General features: G+C 44.0%; 1 protein-coding gene across 3 annotated transcripts in view; it reads right to left on the reverse strand.

The window, feature by feature from the left end:
- Positions 1 to 22,649, reverse strand: part of LOC115125707 (chromodomain-helicase-DNA-binding protein 4-like) — a 92,380-nt gene that overhangs the window by 2,216 nt on the left and 67,515 nt on the right. Inside the window, exons 27-38 of one of the 3 annotated variants that reach the window (XM_065027886.1) lie at positions 17,729 to 17,906; positions 17,088 to 17,174; positions 7,762 to 7,853; positions 7,414 to 7,547; positions 6,619 to 6,763; positions 6,381 to 6,537; positions 2,893 to 2,996; positions 2,566 to 2,797; positions 2,418 to 2,474; positions 2,162 to 2,329; positions 1,924 to 2,032; positions 209 to 341 (exon numbers count right to left, since the gene is read on the reverse strand). In XM_065027886.1, the coding sequence (XP_064883958.1) occupies positions 209 to 341; positions 1,924 to 2,032; positions 2,162 to 2,329; positions 2,418 to 2,474; positions 2,566 to 2,797; positions 2,893 to 2,996; positions 6,381 to 6,537; positions 6,619 to 6,763; positions 7,414 to 7,547; positions 7,762 to 7,853; positions 17,088 to 17,174; positions 17,729 to 17,906 (1,596 nt within the window). Of the gene's footprint in view, positions 1 to 208; positions 342 to 1,923; positions 2,033 to 2,161; positions 2,330 to 2,417; positions 2,475 to 2,565; positions 2,798 to 2,892; positions 2,997 to 6,380; positions 6,538 to 6,618; positions 6,764 to 7,413; positions 7,548 to 7,761; positions 7,854 to 17,087; positions 17,178 to 17,716; positions 17,907 to 22,649 lie in introns of all 3 variants that reach the window. The other 2 variants (XM_065027885.1, XM_065027884.1) reach the window with 2 other exon arrangements.

Here is a 22,649-nt window from a genome sequence, read left to right on the forward strand (position 1 = left end):
TGATTAACAGAAAGAAAGAGACAGTGGGAGAGAGGGAAGAGGTAAACAGAGTGATTAACAGAAAGAAAGAGACAGTGGGAGAGAGGGAAGAGGTAAACAGAGTGATTAACAGAAAGAAAGAGACAGTGGGAGAGAGGGATGGCTCAACAGAACACAGAGTGGTTCAATAGACAGAAACAGCCAGAAACATCCCGCCAGCCCAGCGCACCTTAAACCTCCTGGCCAGGAACTTGTTCTTGATCTCCAGGAAGTTTCCTCGGCTCATCTCCCCCTTGAAGGGCTCGTTGAGGATAGCATACTTCACGTCGCTCTGCACGTCCTGCCAGCGAGCGTAACCGTGTCTGAGAGGTGCCACGGTCAAAGGTCATGACATCATAATGATTCACAGTCCTCCCACCAAACCTCTGACATCCTGCTGACTAGTGCAGTGGTCTCCAAACCTGGTTCTATAGGTTTTAGTTCCAGCCCTGCACTAACGTACCTGATCCAACTAATAACCTACTCCTCCACACTTTGATTAGCAGAGTGAGGTTGGTACAGAGTGAGGTTGGTACAGAGTGAGGTTGGTACAGAGTGACGTTGGTACAGAGTGAAGTTGGTACAGAGTGACGTTGGTACAGAGTGACGTTGGTACAGAGTGAAGTTGGTACAGAGTGAGGTTGGTACAGAGTGAGATTGGTACAGAGTGAGATTGGTACAGAGAGAGGTTGGTACAGAGTGAGATTGGTACAGAGTGAGACGTTGGTACAGAGACGTTGGTACAGAGTGACGTTGGTACAGAGAGACGTTGGTACAGAGTGAGATTGGTACAGAGTGAGGTTGGTACAGAGTGACGTTGGTACAGAGAGACGTTGGTACAGAGAGACGTTGGTACAGAGAGACTTTGGTACAGAGTGAGATTGGTACAGAGAGACGTTGGTACAGAGTGACGTTGGTACAGAGTGACGTTGGTACAGAGAGACATTGGTACAGAGTGAGATTGGTACAGAGAGACGTTGGTACAGAGTGACGTTGGTACAGAGAGACGTTGGTACAGAGTGAGATTGGTACAGAGTGAGATTGGTACAGAGTGACGTTGGTACAGAGTGAGGTTGGTACAGAGTGACGTTGGTACAGAGTGAGGTTGGTACAGAGTGACGTTGGTACAGAGACGTTGGTACAGAGTGACGTTGGTACAGAGAGACGTTGGTACAGAGAGACGTTGGTACAGAGTGAGGTTGGTACAGAGTGAGGTTGGTACAGAGTGACGTTGGTACAGAGAGACGTTGGTACAGAGAGACGTTGGTACAGAGAGACTTTGGTACAGAGTGACGTTGGTACAGAGTGACGTTGGTACAGAGACGTTGGTACAGAGTGACGTTGGTACAGAGTGACGTTGGTACAGAGAGACGTTGGTACAGAGTGAAGATGGTACAGGGTGAAGTTGGTACAGAGTGAGGTTGGTACAGAGAGAAGTTGGTACAGAGTGAGGTTGGTACAGAGTGAGGTTGGTACAGAGTGAGGTTGGTACAGAGTGACGTTGGTACAGGGTGAAGTTGGTACAGGGTGACGTTGGTACAGGGTGACGTTGGTACAGAGTGACGTTGGTACAGAGTGAGGTTGGTACAGAGTGAGGTTGGTACAGAGTGACGTTGGTACAGGGTGAAGTTGGTACAGGGTGACGTTGGTACAGGGTGACGTTGGTACAGAGTGACGTTGGTACAGAGTGACGTTGGTACAGAGAGAGGTTGGTACAGAGTGAGGTTGGTACAGAGTGACGTTGGTACAGAGTGAGGTTGGTACAGAGTGACGTTGGTACAGAGAGAGGTTGGTACAGAGAGGTTGGTACAGAGTGACGTTGGTACAGAGAGAGGTTGGTACAGGGTGAAGTTGGTACAGAGTGACGTTGGTACAGAGTGACGTTGGTACAGAGTGAAAGGATACTGTATGATGCCAGCCAGCAGCCAGTAGTCATGGCGACGATGCCAGATCTCAAATGTCTTCTTGGTGACGGTCGCCGCCCTCTCCTCGTTCTGCCACAGAGAGTGGAGCTCTGGAGAGAGAGAGAGAGATGTTAAGAGAGACTGAAAATGAACAGTTTGCATCCCCCTGCCCCCCAATGGTTATTAGTTAAGGTTAGGGAGTTGGGGAGGGTTAGCTGATCCTAGATCTGTGTGTGTACCTGTGAATCCTCCATCTGCGATGTTGAACATGAACCTCTGCTTGGTAGCCTTCTTCTTCTCCTCACTCACCGCCATCGCTGCTGCTGCCACTCCTTCTTTACTGTTCTCTCCATTCTGCAGCTTGCCAGACTCCTCGGTCTTCAAACCATCTTTCTCCTCTTTTTGCTCTGAAGGGAGGAAGAATACTGGGTTAGCAGCATATGTTTGTTTGTGTGTGTGTGTCCATAAATGTGTGTAAGGAACAGAAGAACCTACCTTTCTTGTCCTCTGCAAGAGGACTGGTGTCCATCTTCTCCTCTTTGCTCTCCTCCACTATAACAGAGAGAACACAGGTCAGGGGTCACAACCACAGGAGACATGACCTTAATACAGTATCTGTGTCACCCTGACTGTCCCGACTGACCTTTAGGCTTGGCCTCCTCTGACATTGCTGTGGCCTCTGACCCTTCACCTTTGACCTCAGTGGGGGAATCGTTCTCCTTTTGAGTTTCCTTGGTTTCCTTCTCTTCAGTCTCTTTATCCTCCTTCTCTTCTGTGTCTTTGTTCTTTTCTTTGTCGTTCTCTGTGGTGGAGGACTCTCCCTCTGCCTCTTTCCTTTCAGAGCGGTTTTCCATCTCGTCTGGGATTTCAATAATCTGTGAGGAGGAAAAGGGGTGAGGATTGGGGTAGTGATGGGATGACATCACAATCTGAGCGGAGGGTGCAGTATAATGTAATAAAGAATGTTCACCTCTGGGTCTTCTGTCTTGCTGTGCACCCTGCCGTCCTTTTCTGCCTCTCCCTCCTTCTTTACCTCTGTCTCCTTGCCAGTGTCTTCAGACTTAGTGAGGTCCTCTGTTAGCGACAGAGAGAGCGTGAGAATGATTGAGTATATTTCCATCTTACTGTGTTTGTGTGTGTGTGTACCTGGGGCGGGGATGTTGGGCTGTCTGTGTGTGTTGGTACAGGGTGACGTTGGTACAGGGCGGGGATGTTGGGCTGTCTGTGTGTGTGTGTGTGTGTGTACCTGGGGCAGGATGTTGGGCTGTCTGTGTGTGTGTGTGTGTACCTGGGGCGGGGATGTTGGGCTGTCTGTGTGTGTGTGTGTGTACCTGGGGCGGGGATGTTGGGCTGTCTGTGTGTGTGTACCTGGGGCGGGGATGTTGGGCTGTCTGTGTGTGTGTACCTGGGGTTGGTACGGGGATGTTGGGCTGTCTGTGTGTGTGTGTGGTACCTGGGGTTGGGATGTTGGGCTGTCTGTGTGTGTGTGTGTACCTGGGGCGGGGATGTTGGGCTGTCTGTGTGTGTGTGTGTGTACCTGGGGCGGGGATGTTGGGCTGTCTGTGTGTGTGTGTGTACAGTGTTGGGCTGTTGGTACCTGGGGCGGGGATGTTGGGCTGTCTGTGTGTGTGTGTACCTGGGGCGGGGATGTTGGGCTGTCTGTGTGTGTGTGTACCTGGGGCGGGGATGTTGGGCTGTCTGTGTGTGTGTGTACCTGGGGAGGGGATGTTGGGCTGTCTGTGTGTGTGTGTACAGAGTGAAGTTGGTACCTGGGGCGGGGATGTTGGGCTGTCTGTGTGTGTGTGTGTACCTGGGCCATGTTGGGCTGTCTGTGTGTGTGTGTGTGTGTGTGTACCAGATCTCAAATGTTGGGCTGTCTGTGTGTGTGTACCTGGGGCGGGATGTTGGGCTGTCTGTGTCTGTGTGTGTACCTGGGGCGGGGATGTTGGGCTGTCTGTGTGTGTGTGTGTACCTGGGGCGGGATGTTGGGCTGTCTGTGTGTGTGTGTGTGTACCTGGGGCGGGGATGTTGGGCTGTCTGTGTGTGTGTACCTGGGGTTGGGGATGTTGGGCTGTCTGTGTGTGTGTGTGTGTGTACCTGGGGCGGGGATGTTGGGCTGTCTGTGTGTGTGTGTGTACCTGGGGCTCTGTTGGGCTGTCTGTCTTCTGTGTGTACCTGGGGCGGGGATGTTCACCGCCATGCTGCTGCTGTTGGGCTGTCTGTCTGTGTGTGTGTCCTGGGCAGCTTGATGTTGGGCTGTCTGTGTGTGTGTGCCTGGGGCGGGGATGTTGGGCTGTGTGTGTGTGTGTACCTGGGGGGGATGTTTGGCTGTGTGTGTGTGTCCATAAATGTGTTGGGCTGAAGTGTTTCTTGTCCTGGGCAAGAGGTTGGGCTGTCTGTGTGTGTGTGTGCTCTCCTCCTGGGGCAGGGATGTTGGGCTGTCTGTGTGTGTGTGTGTGTACCTGGGGGCGGGATGTTGGGCTGTCTGTGTGTGTGTGTGTGTACCTGGGGCGGGGATGTTGGGCTGTCTGTGTGTGTGTGTGTGTCCTGGGGCGGGGGATGTTGGGCTGTCTGTGTGTGTGTGTGTGTACCTGGGTGGGGGGATGTTGGGCTGTCTGTGTGTGTGTGTTCCTGGGGCGGGGATGTTGGGCTGTCTGTGTGTGTGTTTACCTGGGGCGGGGATGTTGGGCTGTCTGTGTGTGTGTGTACCTGGGGCGGGGATGTTGGGCTGTCTGTGTGTTGTTGTGTGTGTGTCCTGGGGTGGATGTTGGGCTGTCTGTGTGTGTGTGTGTCCTGGGGCGGGGATGTTGGGCTGTCTGTGTTTGTGTGTGTGTACCTGGGGCGTGGGATGTTGGGCTGTCTGTGTGTGTGTGTACCTGGGGCGGGGATGTTGGGCTGTCTGTGTGTGTGTGTGTGTGTGTACCTGGGGCGGGGATGTTGGGCTGTCTGTGTGTGTGTGTGTGTACCTGGGGCGGGGATGTTGGGCTGTCTGTGTGTGTGTGTGTGTACCTGGGGCGGGGATGTTGGGCTGTCTGTGTGTGTGTGGTCCCTGGGGCGGGATGTTTGGCTGTCTGTGTGTGTGTACCTGGGGCGGGGATGTTGGGCTGTGTGTGTGTGTGTGTGTGTCTGTGTGTGTACCTGGGGCGGGGATGTTGGGCTGTCTGTGTGTGTGTGTGTGTGTACCTGGGGCGGGGATGTTGGGCTGTCTGTGTGTGTGTGTGTACCTGGGGCGGGGATGTTGGGCTGTCTGTGTGTGTGTGTACCTGGGGCGGGGATGTTGGGCTGTCTGTGTGTGTGTGTGTACCTGGGGCGGGGATGTTGGGCTGTCTGTGTGTGTGTGTACCTGGGGCGGGGATGTTGGGCTGTCTGTGTGTGTGTGTGTGTACCTGGGGCGGGGATGTTGGGCTGTCTGTGTGTGTGTGTGTGTACCTGGGGCGGGGATGTTGGGCTGTCTGTGTGTGTGTGTGTACCTGGGGCGGGGATGTTGGGCTGTCTGTGTGTGTGTGTACCTGGGGCGGGGATGTTGGGCTGTCTGTGTGTGTGTGTGTGTGTGTGTGTGTGTGTGTACCTGGGGCGGGGATGTTGGGCTGTCTGTGTGTGTGTGTGTGTCTGTGTGTGTACCTGGGGCGGGGATGTTGGGCTGTCTGTGTGTGTGTGTACCTGGGGCGGGGATGTTGGGCTGTCTGTGTGTGTGTGTGTGTACCTGGGGCGGGGATGTTGGGCTGTCTGTGTGTGTGTGTACCTGGGGCGGGGATGTTGGGCTGTCTGTGTGTGTGTGTACCTGGGGCGGGGATGTTGGGCTGTGTGTGTGTGTGTGTGTGTGTGTCCCTGGGGCGGGATGTTGGGCTGTGTGTGTGTGTGTGTGTGTGTACCTGGGGCGGGGATGTTGGGCTGTCTGTGTGTGTGTACCTGGGGCGGGGATGTTGGGCTGTCTGTGTGTGTGTACCTGGGGCGGGGATGTTGGGCTGTCTGTGTGTGTGTGTGTACCTGGGGCGGGGATGTTGGGCTGTCTGTGTGTGTGTGTGTACCTGGGGCGGGGATGTTGGGCTGTCTGTGTGTGTGTACCTGGGGCGGGGATGTTGGGCTGTCTGTGTGTGTGTGTGTACCTGGGGCGGGGATGTTGGGCTGTCTGTGTGTGTGTGTACCTGGGGCGGGGATGTTGGGCTGTCTGTGTGTGTGTGTACCTGGGGCGGGGATGTTGGGCTGTCTGTGTGTGTGTGTGTCTGTGTGTGTGTGTACCTGGGGCGGGGGTGTTGGGCTGTGTGTGTGTGTGTCTGTGTGTCTGTGTGTGTGTCTGTGTGTGTGTACCTGGGGCAGGTGTGTTGGGCTGTGTGTGTGTGTGTGTGCGCGTGTGTGTGTGTGTGTACCTGGGGTGGGGGTGTTGGACTGTGTGTGTGTGTGTGTGTGTGTGTGTGTGTGTGTGTGTGTGTGTGTGTGTGTGTGTGTGTGTGTGTGTACCTGGGGCAGGTGTATTGGGCTGTGTGTCAGCGGGGGTTCCAGTAGAAGGTGTTTTGACATCCTCTCCAGCAGCGATGGCTGCCAGCCTCCTGTTCTCCTCCAGCTCCATCATCCAGGGCATGGACCACTGGCCGTTCACATGCTCAAACTCCTGCACCTGGACATCAATACAATCAATACATACACCAATTAGATGAAAACAAAACAACAAATGATCAATTGATAACACATTGCTTACTTTCTTCCTGATCAATGACATCACGCCGATGCGAGTAAGGACATGTTGTCGTGACAACCCCTCCCGTGGAACCCCGTCAGCGAAGGTCTCCGCTCCGTCAGCCCCCGGCTCACAGAGATGACGCATGAAGAGAGAGACATACGCCCTGAGAGGGAGAGAGAATACTGTTATACGGACCCCTGGGAACACACACACACATAAAGACTGCGCACACACATAAATAGATAGAACATCGACATTAACCTCTCTAGGGTATGTGGGATGCTAGCGTCCCACCTGGCCAACATCCAGTGAGATTGCAGAGCGCCAAATTCAAATACAGAAATACTCATTAGAAAAATTCAGAAAATATACAACTATTTTACATTGGTTTAAGGATGAACTTCTTGTGAATCCAACCACGGTATCAGATTTAAAAAATACTTTACGGCAAAAGCATACCTTACAATTATTATTTATAAAGACTGTTGGTATCTAGTGGAAGGCATAGGAACTGCAATTTGAGTCCTAATTCAATGGATACTATAATGGCATTGAATAGAAAACTACAAAAACAAAAATCCTACTTCCTGAATGGATTTTTCTCAGGTTTTCGCCTGCCAAATCAGTTCTGTTATACTCACAGACATTATTGTAACAGTTTTGGAAACTTTAGAGTGTTTTCTCTCCAAATCTACTAATTATATGCATATCCTATCTTCTGGGCCTGAGTAGAGAGCTGTTTAATTTGGGCATGCTTTTCATCCAAAATTCTAAATGCTGCCCCGTACCCTAGAGAAGTTAACACAGACTCACTTGAACTCTTTCTCAGACTTCCCCCTGAGGTCTCTGACCAGCCACTGGGTGGTGAAGGCATCCTGAGGAGGCATCCCATAGCGCATCACTGCATTCAGGAAAGCCTTTCTCTGGCGCGCATTGAAGCCCAACACCTGTGTGTGTGTGTGTGTGAGAGGGGGGGTTAGAGCAACATACACACTGAAAGAGACAAAAGACAAGTGGTAAAGAGAGAGAGGAAAATGTGCAGGCAGAGGTAGACATGATGAAAGAAAAGACTTCTTGTTGAGGGAGATATGAAGAGTACAATGTCGATTTTTCTTTTGAGTGACAGACGGTGAGAGAGAATGATAGAAGCTGCAGTCTGACCTCAATGTTGCCTCCCACTCTGGCCAACAGGGGGGGCAGTGGTTTGTCCCTTTCGTTCCTCAGCCCCTTGCGGCTTGGCCTGCGGGTGTTGGCTGGTTGGATGGAGAAACACAGGTCATGTCATGTTAGTCTCACACACACACTTCAGTCGTGGCCAAAAGTTTTGAGAATGACACAAATATAAATTTTTACAAAGTCTGCTGCCTCAGTGTCTTTAGATATTTTTGTCAGATGTTACTATGGAATACTGAAGTATAATTACAAGCATTTCATAAGTGTCAAAGGCTTTTATTGACAATTACATGAAGTTGATGCAAAGAGTCAATATTTGCAGTGTTGACCCTTCTTTTTCAAGACCTCTGCAATCCGCCCTGACATGTTGTCAATTAACTTCTGGGCCACATCCTGACTGATGGTAGCCCATTCTTGCATAATCAATGCTTGGAGTTTGTCAGAATTTGTGGGGTTTTGTTTGTCCACCCGCCTCTTGAGGATTGACCACAAGTTCTCAATGGGATTAAGGTCTGGGGAGTTTCCTGGCCATGGACCCAAAATGTTGATGTTTTGTTCCCCGAGCCACTTGGTTATCATTTTGCCTTATGGCAAGGTGCTCCATCATGCTGGAAAAGGCATTGTTCATCACCAAACTGTTCCTGGATGGTTGGGAGAAGTTGCTCTCAGAGGATGTGTTGGTACCATTCTTTATTCATGGCTGTGTTCTTAGGCAAAATTGTGAGTGAGCCCACTCCCTTGGCAGAAAAGCAACCCCACACATGAAATGTCTCAGGATGCTCTACTGTTGTCATGACACAGGACTGATGGTAGAGCTCACCTTGTCTTCTCCGGACAAGCTTTTTTCCGGATGCCCCAAACAATCGGAAAGGGGATTCATCAGAGAAAATGGATTTTATCCCAGTCCTCAGCAGTCCAATCCCTGTACCTTTTGCAGAATATCCGTCTGTCCCTGATGTTTTTCCTGGAGAGAAGTGGCTTCTTTGCTGGCCTTCTTGACACCAGACCATCCTCCAAAAGTCTTCGCTTCACTGTGCATGCAGATGCACTCACACCTGCCTGCTGCCATTCCTGAGCAAGCTCTGTACTGGTGGTGCCCAAATCCCGCAGCTGAATCAACTTTAGGAGACGGTCCTGGCGCTTGCTGGACTTTCTTGGGCGCCCTGAAGCCTTCTTCACAACAATTGAACCGCTCTCCTTGAAGTTCTTGATGATCCAATAAATGGTTGATTTAGATCCAATCTTATTGGCAGCAATATCCTTGCCCGTGAAGCCCTTTCTGTGCAAAGCAATGATGACGGCACGTGTTTCCTTGCAGGTAACCATGGTTGACAGAGGGAGAACAATGATTCCAAGCACCACCCTCCTTTTGAAGCTTCCAGTCTGTTATTCGAACTCAATCAGCATGACAGAGTGATCTCCAGCCTTGTCAACACTCACACCTGTGTTAACGAGAGAATCACTGACATGTCAACTGGTCCTTTTATAGCAGGGCTGAAATGCAGTGGAAATGTTTTTTGGGGATTCAGTTAATTTGGATAACAAAGAGGGATTTTGCAATTAATTGCAATTCATCTGATTTATCTTCATAACATTCTGGAGTATATGCAAATTGCCATCATACAAACTGAGGCAGCAGACTGTGAAAATTAATATTTTTGTAATTCTCAAAACTTTTGGCCACGACTGTACACTCACACACAGAAAATACACACATATTAATGTGTACTGACACACACGCAATTCATCCTGCAATAGAGTTGGGGTAAACACCCTACATCACTATAAGAGATTTTGATTGAATGACCCCTCAAAACAGCATGGAATTGTGTGCTATTTTACCTCTACCGGATGTTTTTTTTAGCAAGCATTTGATATTTTTACAACCAATTGCAGATACAAGTTGCAGACAGACCTATTTGAAATAGTGTACCATAGAATATGACATGATAAAGGATTCAAACCCTGTATTGTCTGAAATACATATATTGACTGATACATTGTTGCTGCATCATCAGTGAACTTGCTGAAAAAACGAATTGCAAGGAGGCAATGGTGTGTATCATTAGTTCACATCTCAGCAAACAGTTGCAAACGGAAAACGGTTTGCAATGTAGCACAAAAAAAACAGTTTATATTGAAAAAAATCAGGAAGGTACTTCCCCGTTTTGTTCCTAGTGAATACATCCCTGATATTAGCGAAAGTTAGCTAATAGCTAACTTTAATGATTTGCACATCGCTACAACACAGTATGTAGCCATACTATTACATTTGAAATGTCTCTATTCATTTGGAACTTCTGTGAGTGTCATGTTTACTGTTAATTTTTTATTGTTTATTTCAATTTTGTTTAGTATCTATTTCACTTGCTTTGGCAATGTTAACATATGTTTCTCATGCCAATACAGCCCTTCGAATTGAATTAGTAGCTATCATATTCACAGATGATGCTGCTACTCCTCGATATATCTGATCTTGAAAGAGCACTACTGACTGTAGCAATCGAAACGGGCAGATGATCGAAAGGAACACCTCAATAACGAAAAACATAACCGCGAGTAGCTTCTGTATCTGTCGCGCTGTAATAAAATCCGCTCTGAATGTTCTGTGACGCGAACGTCAACCGAGGCAAGTGAACATCATCAGATTAAACTTCTGTAAACGTGTTTACCGTTTAGCATGGAAATATTTACGATTATGACGATTTAGAGTCGCTCACTCAGGGTGAAATCTGCTGTCATTACTGTTTTATCTACCACCATGGAGCAATCGGTAACTCATCTGACGTTCAATCAATAGATCAATGGTTCGAACCCAGACCACAGCATGTCACATTTCTGACCAACATTGTATGAATTATTGTTTTCCCACTAAAACGCTTCTTTATATTGTCATATATATTGTCTTTCTTACATAATACATACACACATACAGTGGGGCAAAAAAGTATTTAGTCAGCCACCAATTGTGCAAATTCTCCTACTTAAAAATATGAGAGAGGCCTGTAATTTTCATCATAGGTACACTTCAACTATGACAGACAAAATTAGGATAAAAATCCAGAAAATCACATGGTAGGATTTTTAATGAATTTATTTGCAAATTATGGTGGAAAATAAGTATTTGGTCAACTACAAACAAGCAAGATTTCTGGCTCTCACAGACCTGTAACTTCTTCTTTAAGAGGCTCCTCTGTCCTCCACTCGTTACCTGTATTAATGGCACCTGTTTGAACTTGTTATCAGTATAAAAGACACATGTCCACAACCTCAAACAGTCACACTCCAAACTCCACTATGGCCAAGACCAAAGAGCTGTCAAAGGACACCAGAAACAAAATTGTAGACTTGCACCAGGCTGGGAAGACTGAATCTGCAATAGGTAAGCAGCTTGGTTTGAAGAAATCAACTGTGGGAGCAATTGTTAGGAAATGGAAGACATACAAGACCACTGATAATCTCCCTCGATCTGGGGCTCCACGCAAGATCTCACCCCATGGGGTCAAAATTATAACAAGAACGGTGAGCAAAAATCCCAGAACCACACAGGGGGACCTAGTGAATGACCTGCAGGGAGCTGGGACCAAAGTAACAAAGCCTACCATCAGTAACACACTACGCCGCCAGGGACTCAAATCCTGCAGTGCCAGATGTGTCCCCCTGCTTAAGCCAGTACATGTCCAGGCCCATCTGAAGTTTGCTAGAGAGTATTTGGATGTTCCAGAAGAAGATTGGGAGAATGTCATATGGTCAGATGAAACCAAAATATAACTTTTTGGTAAAAACTCAACTCGCCGTGTTTGGAGGACAAAGAATGCTGAGTTGCATCCAAAGAACACCATACCTACTGTGAAGCATGGGGGTGGAAACATCATGCTTTGGGGCTGTTTTTCTGCAAAGGGACCAGGACGACTGATCCGTGTAAAGGAAAGAATGAATGGGGCCATGTATCGTGAGATTTTGAGTGAAAACCTCCTTCCATCAGCAAGGGCATTGAAGATGAAACGTGTTCTTGGTCTTTCAGCATGACAATGATCCAAAACACACCGCCCGGGCAACGAAGGAGTGGCTTTGTAAGAAGCATTTCAAGGTCCTGGAGTGGCCTAGCCAATCTCCAGATCTCAACCCCATAGAAAATCTTTGGAGGGAGTTGAAAGTCCGTGTTGCCCAGCAACAGCCCCAAAACATAACTGCTCTAGAGGAGATCTGCATGTGTGTGAAAACCTTGTGAAGGCTTACAGAAAACGTTTGACCTCTGTCATTGCCAACAAAGGGTATATAACAAAGTATTGAGATAAACTTTTGTTATTGACCAAATACTTATTTTCCACCATAATTTGCAAATAAATTCATTAAAAATCCTACAATGTGATTTTCTGGATTTTCTTTTCTCATTTTGTCTGTCATAGTTGAAGTGTACCTATGATGAAAATTATAGGTCTCTCTCATGTTTTTAAGTAGGAGAACTTGCACAATTGGTGGCTGACTAAATACTTTTTTGCCCCACTGTATGTCCTGGATGATTTTTTTGTGAATTTCATCAATGGAAATGTTGTTCCAACAATGTAAATTAAAAGGTATTCTACACCAGACTTTTTACCTGCAACCCTTCCATTTCAAAACACTTGTAGTTTAACCATATATTAACTTAACAATGATTGGATATCCATAAACTCAAAGAATGGATGTTATCATAAGTGCATTTAACAGTTTCTTCTAATTCTATGTATGAGCACCAAAGAATGGATGTTATCATAAGTGCATTCAACAGTTTCTTCTAATTCTATGTATGAGCACCAAAGAATAGACGTTATCATAGGTGCTTTCAACAGTTTCTTCTAATTCTATGTATGAGCACCAAAGAATGGATGTTATCATAAGTGCATTCAACAGTTTCTTCTAATTCTATGTATGTGCATTCAACAGTTTCTTCTAATTCAATGTATGAGCACCAAAGAATGGATGTTATCATAGGTGCTTTCAACAGTTTCTTCTAATTCTATGTATGAGCACCAAAGAATAGACGTCATCATAGGTGCTTTCAACAGTTTCTTCTAATTCTATGTATGAGCACCAAAGAATAGACGTCATCATAGGTGCTTTCAACAGTTTCTTCTAATTCTATGTATGAGCACCAAAGAATGGATGTTATCATAGGTGCTTTCAACAGTTTCTTCTAATTCTATGTATGAGCACCAAAGAATAGACGTCATCATAGGTGCTTTCAACAGTTTCTTCTAATTCTATGTATGAGCACCAAAGAATAGACGTCATCATAGGTGCTTTCAACAGTTTCTTCTAATTCTATGTATGTGCATTCAACAGTTTCTTCTAATTCAATGTATGAGCACCAAAGAATGGATGTTATCATAGGTGCTTTCAACAGTTTCTTCTAATTCTATGTATGAGCACCAAAGAATGGATGTTATCATAGGTGCTTTCAACAGTTTCTTCTAATTCTATGTATGAGCACCAAAGAATGGATGTTATCATAGGTGCATTCAACAGTTTCTTCTAATTCTATGTATGAGCACCAAAGAATAGACGTCATCATAGGTGCTTTCAACAGTTTCTTCTAATTCTATGTATGAGCACCAAAGAATGGACGTTATCATAGGTGCTTTCAACAGTTTCTTCTAATTCTATGTATGAGCACCAAAGAATAGACGTCATCATAGGTGCTTTCAACAGTTTCTTCTAATTCTATGTATGAGCACCAAAGAATAGACGTCATCATAGGTGCTTTCAACAGTTTCTTCTAATTCTATGTATGAGCACCAAAGAATAGACGTCATCATAGGTGCTTTCAACAGTTTCTTCTAATTCTATGTATGAGCACCAAAGAATAGACGTCATCATAGGTGCTTTCAACAGTTTCTTCTAATTCTATGTATGAGCACCAAAGAATAGACGTCATCATAGGTGCTTTCAACAGTTTCTTCTAATTCTATGTATGAGCACCAAAGAATAGACGTCATCATAGGTGCTTTCAACAGTTTCTTCTAATTCTATGTATGAGCACCAAAGAATAGACGTCATCATAGGTGCTTTCAACAGTTTCTTCTAATTCTATGTATGAGCACCAAAGAATAGACGTCATCATAGGTGCTTTCAACAGTTTCTTCTAATTCTATGTATGAGCACCAAAGAATAGACGTCATCATAGGTGCTTTCAACAGTTTCTTCTAATTCTATGTATGAGCACCAAAGAATGGATGTTATCATAGGTGCTTTCAACAGTTTCTTCTAATTCTATGTATGAGCACCAAAGAATAGACGTCATCATAGGTGCTTTCAACAGTTTCTTCTAATTCTATGTATGAGCACCAAAGAATAGACGTCATCATAGGTGCTTTCAACAGTTTCTTCTAATTCTATGTATGAGCACCAAAGAATAGACGTCATCATAGGTGCTTTCAACAGTTTCTTCTAATTCTATGTATGAGCACCAAAGAATAGACGTCATCATAGGTGCTTTCAACAGTTTCTTCTAATTCTATGTATGAGCACCAAAGAATAGACGTCATCATAGGTGCTTTCAACAGTTTCTTCTAATTCTATGTATGAGCACCAAAGAATAGACGTCATCATAGGTGCTTTCAACAGTTTCTTCTAATTCTATGTATGAGCACCAAAGAATAGACGTCATCATAGGTGCTTTCAACAGTTTCTTCTAATTCTATGTATGAGCACCAAAGAATAGACGTCATCATAGGTGCTTTCAACAGTTTCTTCTAATTCTATGTATGAGCACCAAAGAATAGATGTTATCATAGGTGCTTTCAACAGTTTCTTCTAATTCTATGTATGAGCACCAAAGAATAGATGTTATCATAGGTGCATTCAACAGTTTCTTCTAATTCTATGTATGAGCACCAAAGAATAGATGTTATCATAGGTGCATTCAACAGTTTCTTCTAATTCTATGTATGAGCACCACACTATAAACCTCAAAATAAGAATTTAAACAGATCCTGAAAAAGAACATGGATGATTCACTGTACAGAATTGCTACATTCTGACCATGTTGCTGCCCTGTCTTACAAGTCGATGCAGGAGTTTGTTTCTGTATAATCTGTAGGGGCCGTTTGAAAGACGTTAGCATGGGACACAGCTTCGTAACACTCCAGGTAGAACTGACCTTAACCACATATCTATAATCAGATTATTCTATCCCCAATCCTAAATGAACCATTAGGGGGATATATCTAAACCTGTATCAGTAGTTGGGGCTTACCGGCCCATCTAACTTCCGTCGGCCATTAAGTATTCGTTTGTGCTTCTGCTTACTTAGACTTGTAGTGTGGAATAGTTTCATACTATTATAATTTAATTGGCCTGATATAACTGGCTAACAGAATCAGTTGCTCTCTCTCGCGCTCATTCTCACACACAAATGATTACACTCTTTCACTTTCTGTCATTTGTAGGAAAACACACAAGCAAACACTAATTCGAACTGGCACATACAGAGATGCATTTATTTGCAGACACAAACACACACTCATACAGTGCATTTGGAAATGTTACCCTTCATTTTTGTTGCAAAGCATTATCATCATTTTGTGGAAACGTAATTTTGCAACAGTACCTCTTCATCCTCAGGAGGATGAATAAATGTGGCTTTTCACGAAAACCCCCACAGTTGACAGTGCATGTGAGAGCAAAAACCAAGACATGAGGTCGAAGGAATTGTCCGTAGAGCTCCGAGACAGGATTGTGTCGAGCCACAGATCTGGGGAAGAGTACCAAAATATTTCTGCAGCATTAAAGGTCCCCAAGAACACAGTGGCCTCCATCATTCTTAAATTGAAGAAGTTTGGAACCACCAAGACTCTTCCTAGAGCTGGCCGCCCGGCCAAACTGAGCAAGAACCCGATGGTCACTCTGACAGATCTCCAGAGTTCCTCTGTAGAGATAGGAGAACCTTTCAGAAGGTCAACCATATATCTGCAGCACTCCACCTATTTATTGCCTACCTCCTCACGCCATTTGCACACACTGTATATAGACTTTCTTTTTCTCTATTGTGTTATTGACTGTAAACTTGTTTATTCCACGTGTAACTCTGTGTTGTTGTATGTGTCGAACTGCTTTGCTTTATCTTGGCCAGGTCGCAGTTGTAAATGAGAACTTGTTCTCAACTAGCTTACCTGGTTAAATAAAGGTGAAATATATAAAAATAAATAAAAAATTGGGCAGACCAAGATTCTCTGGTCTGATGAAACCAAGATTAAACTCTTTGGCCTGAAAGCCAAGCGTCACATCTGGAAAAAAACAGGTCCGCTCATCACCTGGCCAATACCATCCCTGCGGTAAAGCGTGGTGCAACATCATGTCGTAGGGATGTTTGTCAGCGGCAGGGACTGGGAGACTAGTCAGGATCGAGGGAAAGATCAACAGAGCAAAGGACAGAGATCCTTGATGAAAACCTGCTCCAGAGCACTCAGGACCTCAGACCTTCCAACAGGACAACAACACCAAGCACACAGCCAAGACAATGCAGGAGTGGCTTCAGGACAAGTCTCTGAATGTCCTTGAGTGGCCCAGCCAGAGTCCGGACTTGAACCTGATCAAACATTTCTGGAGAGACCTGAAAATAGCTGAGCAGCGATACTCCCCATCCAACCTGACAGAGCTTGAGAGGATCTGCAGAGAAGAATGGGAGAAACTCCCCAAATACAGGTGCGCCAACCTGGAGCGTCATCGAGGCTGTAATCGCTGCCAAAAGTGCTTCAACAAAGTACTGAGCAAAGGTTTGAATACTTATGTAAATGTGATATTTCAGTTTTTTATTTATTTTATAAATAATTTTGCAAAAATTCCTTAAAAACAGTTTTTGCTTTGTCATTATGGGGTATTGTGTGTAGATTGATGAGGGGGGGAAACAATTTTAATCAATTTTAGAATAAGGCTGTAATGTAACAAAATGTGAAGGGGTCTGAATACTTTCCAAATCCAAATCATGTCCAATCAAGTGAATTTACCACAGGTGGACTCCAATCAAGTTGTAAAAACATCTCAAGGATGATCAATGGAAACAGGATGCACCTGAGCTCAATTTGGAGTCTCATAGCAGAGGGTCTGAATACTTATGGAAATAATGGATTTCTGCACAAATTTTGTTTAAAAAAAAAACTTTTTTCAATTTGTCATTATGGGGTATTGTGTGTAGATTGATGAGCAACATGTTTTATTTAATACATTTTAGAATTAGGCTGTAACATAAAAAAATGTTGGAAAAGGTGAAGGGGTCTGAATACTTTCCGAATGCAATGTATTCAATTTGAATTCATGACAATAGTATTTGTTACCTTCTGAACGCTCATCAAAGTCCTCATCTCCCTCCTCTGAAGCCACAGAGTAATCTGAGTTGTTGTCAGACTGATCCTCCTGCCAATCTGCTTATAGAATGAAGAGAGAGGTACGGGGAAGAGACAGGATTAGTCAATCAGAGAGTTTTAGGACACAGACAACTCTGTTTTCAGGGGAGAAGGAAGAAAGAGTGAACAACAGATACAATCACAGACATATATTCACTTCAACCAACTTCACAAGAGAACTAAACTTGTCAATACCAAAGTCATTAACACGGTTGGGGTCAATTTATTGTCAATGGGAAATTGTCAAACATGAATTGGAATTGACCCCAATCTTGTTAGAGACAGACAGGAGAGAGTACTGAGACAGTAGGAAGGAAACATCATGCTTAATCCTAGAATACTACTAGAAACACCTCAAAAACACAGAGGACAGAGATGGGACATAGACAAACATGTAGTACGAACACAAACCATTAACACACACACACACACTCCAATATAACACAAAATATACACACTCTTATCCCACACACCCTACCTACCACACACATAAACACACGTCCACATCCACACACACAGAGTAGGTAAAAAAGGTTGCATTGTGCAGCGCTGTTCTGTACCCCGTCTACTACCTCGTTCCTCCTGAGAGCCGTCGTTGTAGTTGACAGGCTTGCGGGTCCTCTTGCCCTTTCCCAGGTTACGGGCCAGGTCCTCCTGCTGCTGCTCATAGTGGTGTCTCAGCAGTTTCTCCCAGTAGTCTGGGTCTACTGACTCCTCCTGTTTAATCACCTCACGCTGCACCTCCTCCTCCTGGACACACACACACAGGTTAGCAATGATGGAAGAACTTGTATACTAACACACCCACAGGTTAGCAATGATGGAAGAACTCATATACTAACACACACACAGGTTAGCAATGATGGAAGAACTCATATACTAACACACACACAGGTTAGCAATGATGGAAGAACTCATATACTAACACACACACAGGTTAGCAATGATGGAAGAACTCGTATACTAACACACACACACAGGTTAGCAATGATGGAAAAACGCGTATACTAACACACACACACAGGTTAGCAATGATGGAAGAACTCATATACTAACACACACACAGGTTAGCAATGATGGAAGAACTCGTATACTAACACACACACACAGGTTAGCAATGATGGAAGAACTCATATACTAACACACACACAGGTTAGCAATGATGGAAGAACTTGTATACTAACACACACACAGGTTAGCAATGATGGAAGAACTCTTATACTAACACACCCACACAGGTTAGCAATGATGGAAGAACTCGTATACTAACTAACACACACACAGCTTAGCCTAGATGGAAGAACTCATATACTAACACACCCACGAAGGTTAGCAATGATGGAAGAACTCGTATACTAACACACCCACACAGGTTAGCAATGATGGAAGAACTCGTATAATAACTAACACACACACACATCTTAGCCTAGATGGAAGAACTCGTATACTAACACACCCACAAAGGTTAGCAATGATGGAAGAACTCGTATACTAACACACCCACACAGATTAGCAGTGATGGAAGAACTCGTATACTAACACACCCACAGGTTAGCAATGATGGAAGAACTCGTATACTAACACACACACACAGGTTAGCAATGATGGAAGAACTCATATACTAACTAACACACAGGTTAGCAATGATGGAAGAACTCATATACTAACACACACACAGGTTAGCAATGATGGAAGAACTCGTATAATAACTAACACACACACACAGCTTAGCCTAGATGGAAGAACTCGTATACTAACACACCCACGAAGGTTAGCAATGATGGAAGAACTCGTATACTAACACACCCACACAGATTAGCAGTGATGGAAGAACTCGTATACTAACACACCCACGAAGGTTAGCAGTGATGGAAGAACTCGCATACTAACACACAAATTAGCAATGATGGAATAACTCATATACTAACACACACACACAGGTTAGCAATGATGGAAGAACTCATATACTAACACACACACAGGTTAGCAATGGTGGAAGAACTCATATACTAACACACACACAGGTTAGCAATGATGGAAGAACTCATATACTAACACACACACAGGTTAGCAATGATGGAAGAACTCATATACTAACACACACACAGGTTAGCAATGATGGAATAACTCATATACTAACACACACACACTCAGGTTAGCAATGATGGAAGAACTTATATACTAACACACACACAGGATAGCAATGATGGAATAACTCATATACTAACACACACACAGGTTAGCAATGATGGAAGAACTCATATACTAACACACACACAGGTTAGCAATGATGGAATAACTCATATATTAACACACACACAGGTTAGCAAAGATGGAAGAACTCATATACTAACACACACACAGGTTAGCAATGGTGGAATAACTCATATACTAACACACACACAGGTTAGCAATGATGGAATAACTCATATACTAACACACACACAGGTTAGCAATGATGGAATAACTCATATACTAACACACAGGTTAGCAATGATGGAAGAACTCATATACTAACACACACACAGGTTAGCAATGATGGAAGAACTCATATACTAACACACACACAGGTTAGCAATGATGGAAGAACTCATATACTAACACACACACAGGTTAGCAATGATGGAAGAACTCATATACTAACACACACACAGGTTAGCAATGATGGAAGAACTTATATACTAACACACACACACAGGTTAGCCTAGATGGAAGAACTCGTATACTAACACACACACACAGGTTAGCAATGATGGAAAAACTCGTATACTAACACACACACACAGGTTAGCAATGATGGAAGAACTCATATACTAACACACACACAGGTTAGCAATGATGGAAGAACTCGTATACTAACACACACACACAGGTTAGCAATGATGGAAGAACTCATATACTAACACACACACAGGTTAGCAATGATGGAAGAACTCGTATACTAACACACACACAGGTTAGCAATGATGGAAGAACTCTTATACTAACACACCCACACAGGTTAGCAATGATGGAAGAACTCGTATACTAACTAACACACACACAGCTTAGCCTAGATGGAAGAACTCATATACTAACACACCCACGAAGGTTAGCAATGATGGAAGAACTCGTATACTAACACACACACACAGGTTAGCAATGATGGAAGAACTCGTATACTAACTAACACACAGGTTAGCAATGATGGAAGAACTCATATACTAACACACACACAGGTTAGCAATGATGGAAGAACTCGTATAATAACTAACACACACACACAGCTTAGCCTAGATGGAAGAACTCGTATACTAACACACCCACGAAGGTTAGCAATGATGGAAGAACTCGTATACTAACACACCCACACAGATTAGCAGTGATGGAAGAACTCGTATACTAACACACCCACGAAGGTTAGCAGTGATGGAAGAACTCGCATACTAACACACAAATTAGCAATGATGGAATAACTCATATACTAACACACACACACAGGTTAGCAATGATGGAAGAACTCATATACTAACACACACACAGGTTAGCAATGGTGGAAGAACTCATATACTAACACACACACAGGTTAGCAATGATGGAAGAACTCATATACTAACACACACACAGGTTAGCAATGATGGAAGAACTCATATACTAACACACACACAGGTTAGCAATGATGGAATAACTCATATACTAACACACACACACTCAGGTTAGCAATGATGGAAGAACTTATATACTAACACACACACAGGTTAGCAATGATGGAATAACTCATATACTAACACACACACAGGTTAGCAATGATGGAAGAACTCATATACTAACACACACACAGGTTAGCAATGGTGGAATAACTCATATACTAACACACACACAGGTTAGCAATGATGGAATAACTCATATACTAACACACACACAGGTTAGCAATGATGGAATAACTCATATACTAACACACAGGTTAGCAATGATGGAATAACTCATATACTAACACACACACAGGTTAGCAATGATGGAAGAACTCATATACTAACACACACACAGGTTAGCAATGATGGAATAACTCATATATTAACACACACACAGGTTAGCAAAGATGGAAGAACTCATATACTAACACACACACAGGTTAGCAATGGTGGAAGAACTCATATACTAACACACACACAGGTTAGCAATGATGGAATAACTCATATACTAACACACACACAGGTTAGCAATGATGGAATAACTCATATACTAACACACACACAGGTTAGCAATGATGGAATAACTCATATACTAACACACACACACTCAGGTTAGCAATGATGGAAGAACTTATATACTAACACACACACAGGTTAGCAATGATGGAATAACTCATATACTAACACACACACAGGTTAGCAATGATGGAATAACTCATATACTAACACACACACAGGTTAGCAATGATGGAATAACTCATATACTAACACACACACAGGTTAGCAATGATGGAATAACTCATATACTAACACACACACAGGTTAGCAATGATGGAATAACTCATATACTAACACACAGGTTAGCAATGGTGGAAGAACTCATATACTAACACACACACACAGGTTAGCAATGATGGAAGAACTCATATACTAACACACACACAGGTTAGCAATGATGGAAGAACTCATATACAAACATACACACAGGTTAGCAATGATGGAAGAACTCATATACTAACACACACACAGGTTAGCAATGGTGGAAGAACTCATATACTAACACACACACAGGTTAGCAATGATGGAAGAACTCATATACTAACACACACACAGGTTAGCAATGATGGAAGAACTCATATACTAACACACACACAGGTTAGCAATGATGGAATAACTCATATACTAACACACACACACTCAGGTTAGCAATGATGGAAGAACTTATATACTAACACACACACAGGTTAGCAATGATGGAATAACTCATATACTAACACACACACAGGTTAGCAATGATGGAAGAACTCATATACTAACACACACACAGGTTAGCAATGATGGAATAACTCATATATTAACACACACACAGGTTAGCAAAGATGGAAGAACTCATATACTAACACACACACAGGTTAGCAATGGTGGAATAACTCATATACTAACACACACACAGGTTAGCAATGATGGAATAACTCATATACTAACACACACACAGGTTAGCAATGATGGAATAACTCATATACTAACACACAGGTTAGCAATGATGGAATAACTCATATACTAACACACACACAGGTTAGCAATGATGGAAGAACTCATATACTAACACACACACAGGTTAGCAATGATGGAATAACTCATATATTAACACACACACAGGTTAGCAAAGATGGAAGAACTCATATACTAACACACACACAGGTTAGCAATGGTGGAAGAACTCATATACTAACACACACACAGGTTAGCAATGATGGAATAACTCATATACTAACACACACACAGGTTAGCAATGATGGAATAACTCATATACTAACACACA

This window comes from Oncorhynchus nerka, linkage group LG14 (genome assembly GCF_034236695.1).
Source record: "Oncorhynchus nerka isolate Pitt River linkage group LG14, Oner_Uvic_2.0, whole genome shotgun sequence".
In the NCBI taxonomy this organism is placed as follows: domain Eukaryota; kingdom Metazoa; phylum Chordata; class Actinopteri; order Salmoniformes; family Salmonidae; genus Oncorhynchus; species Oncorhynchus nerka.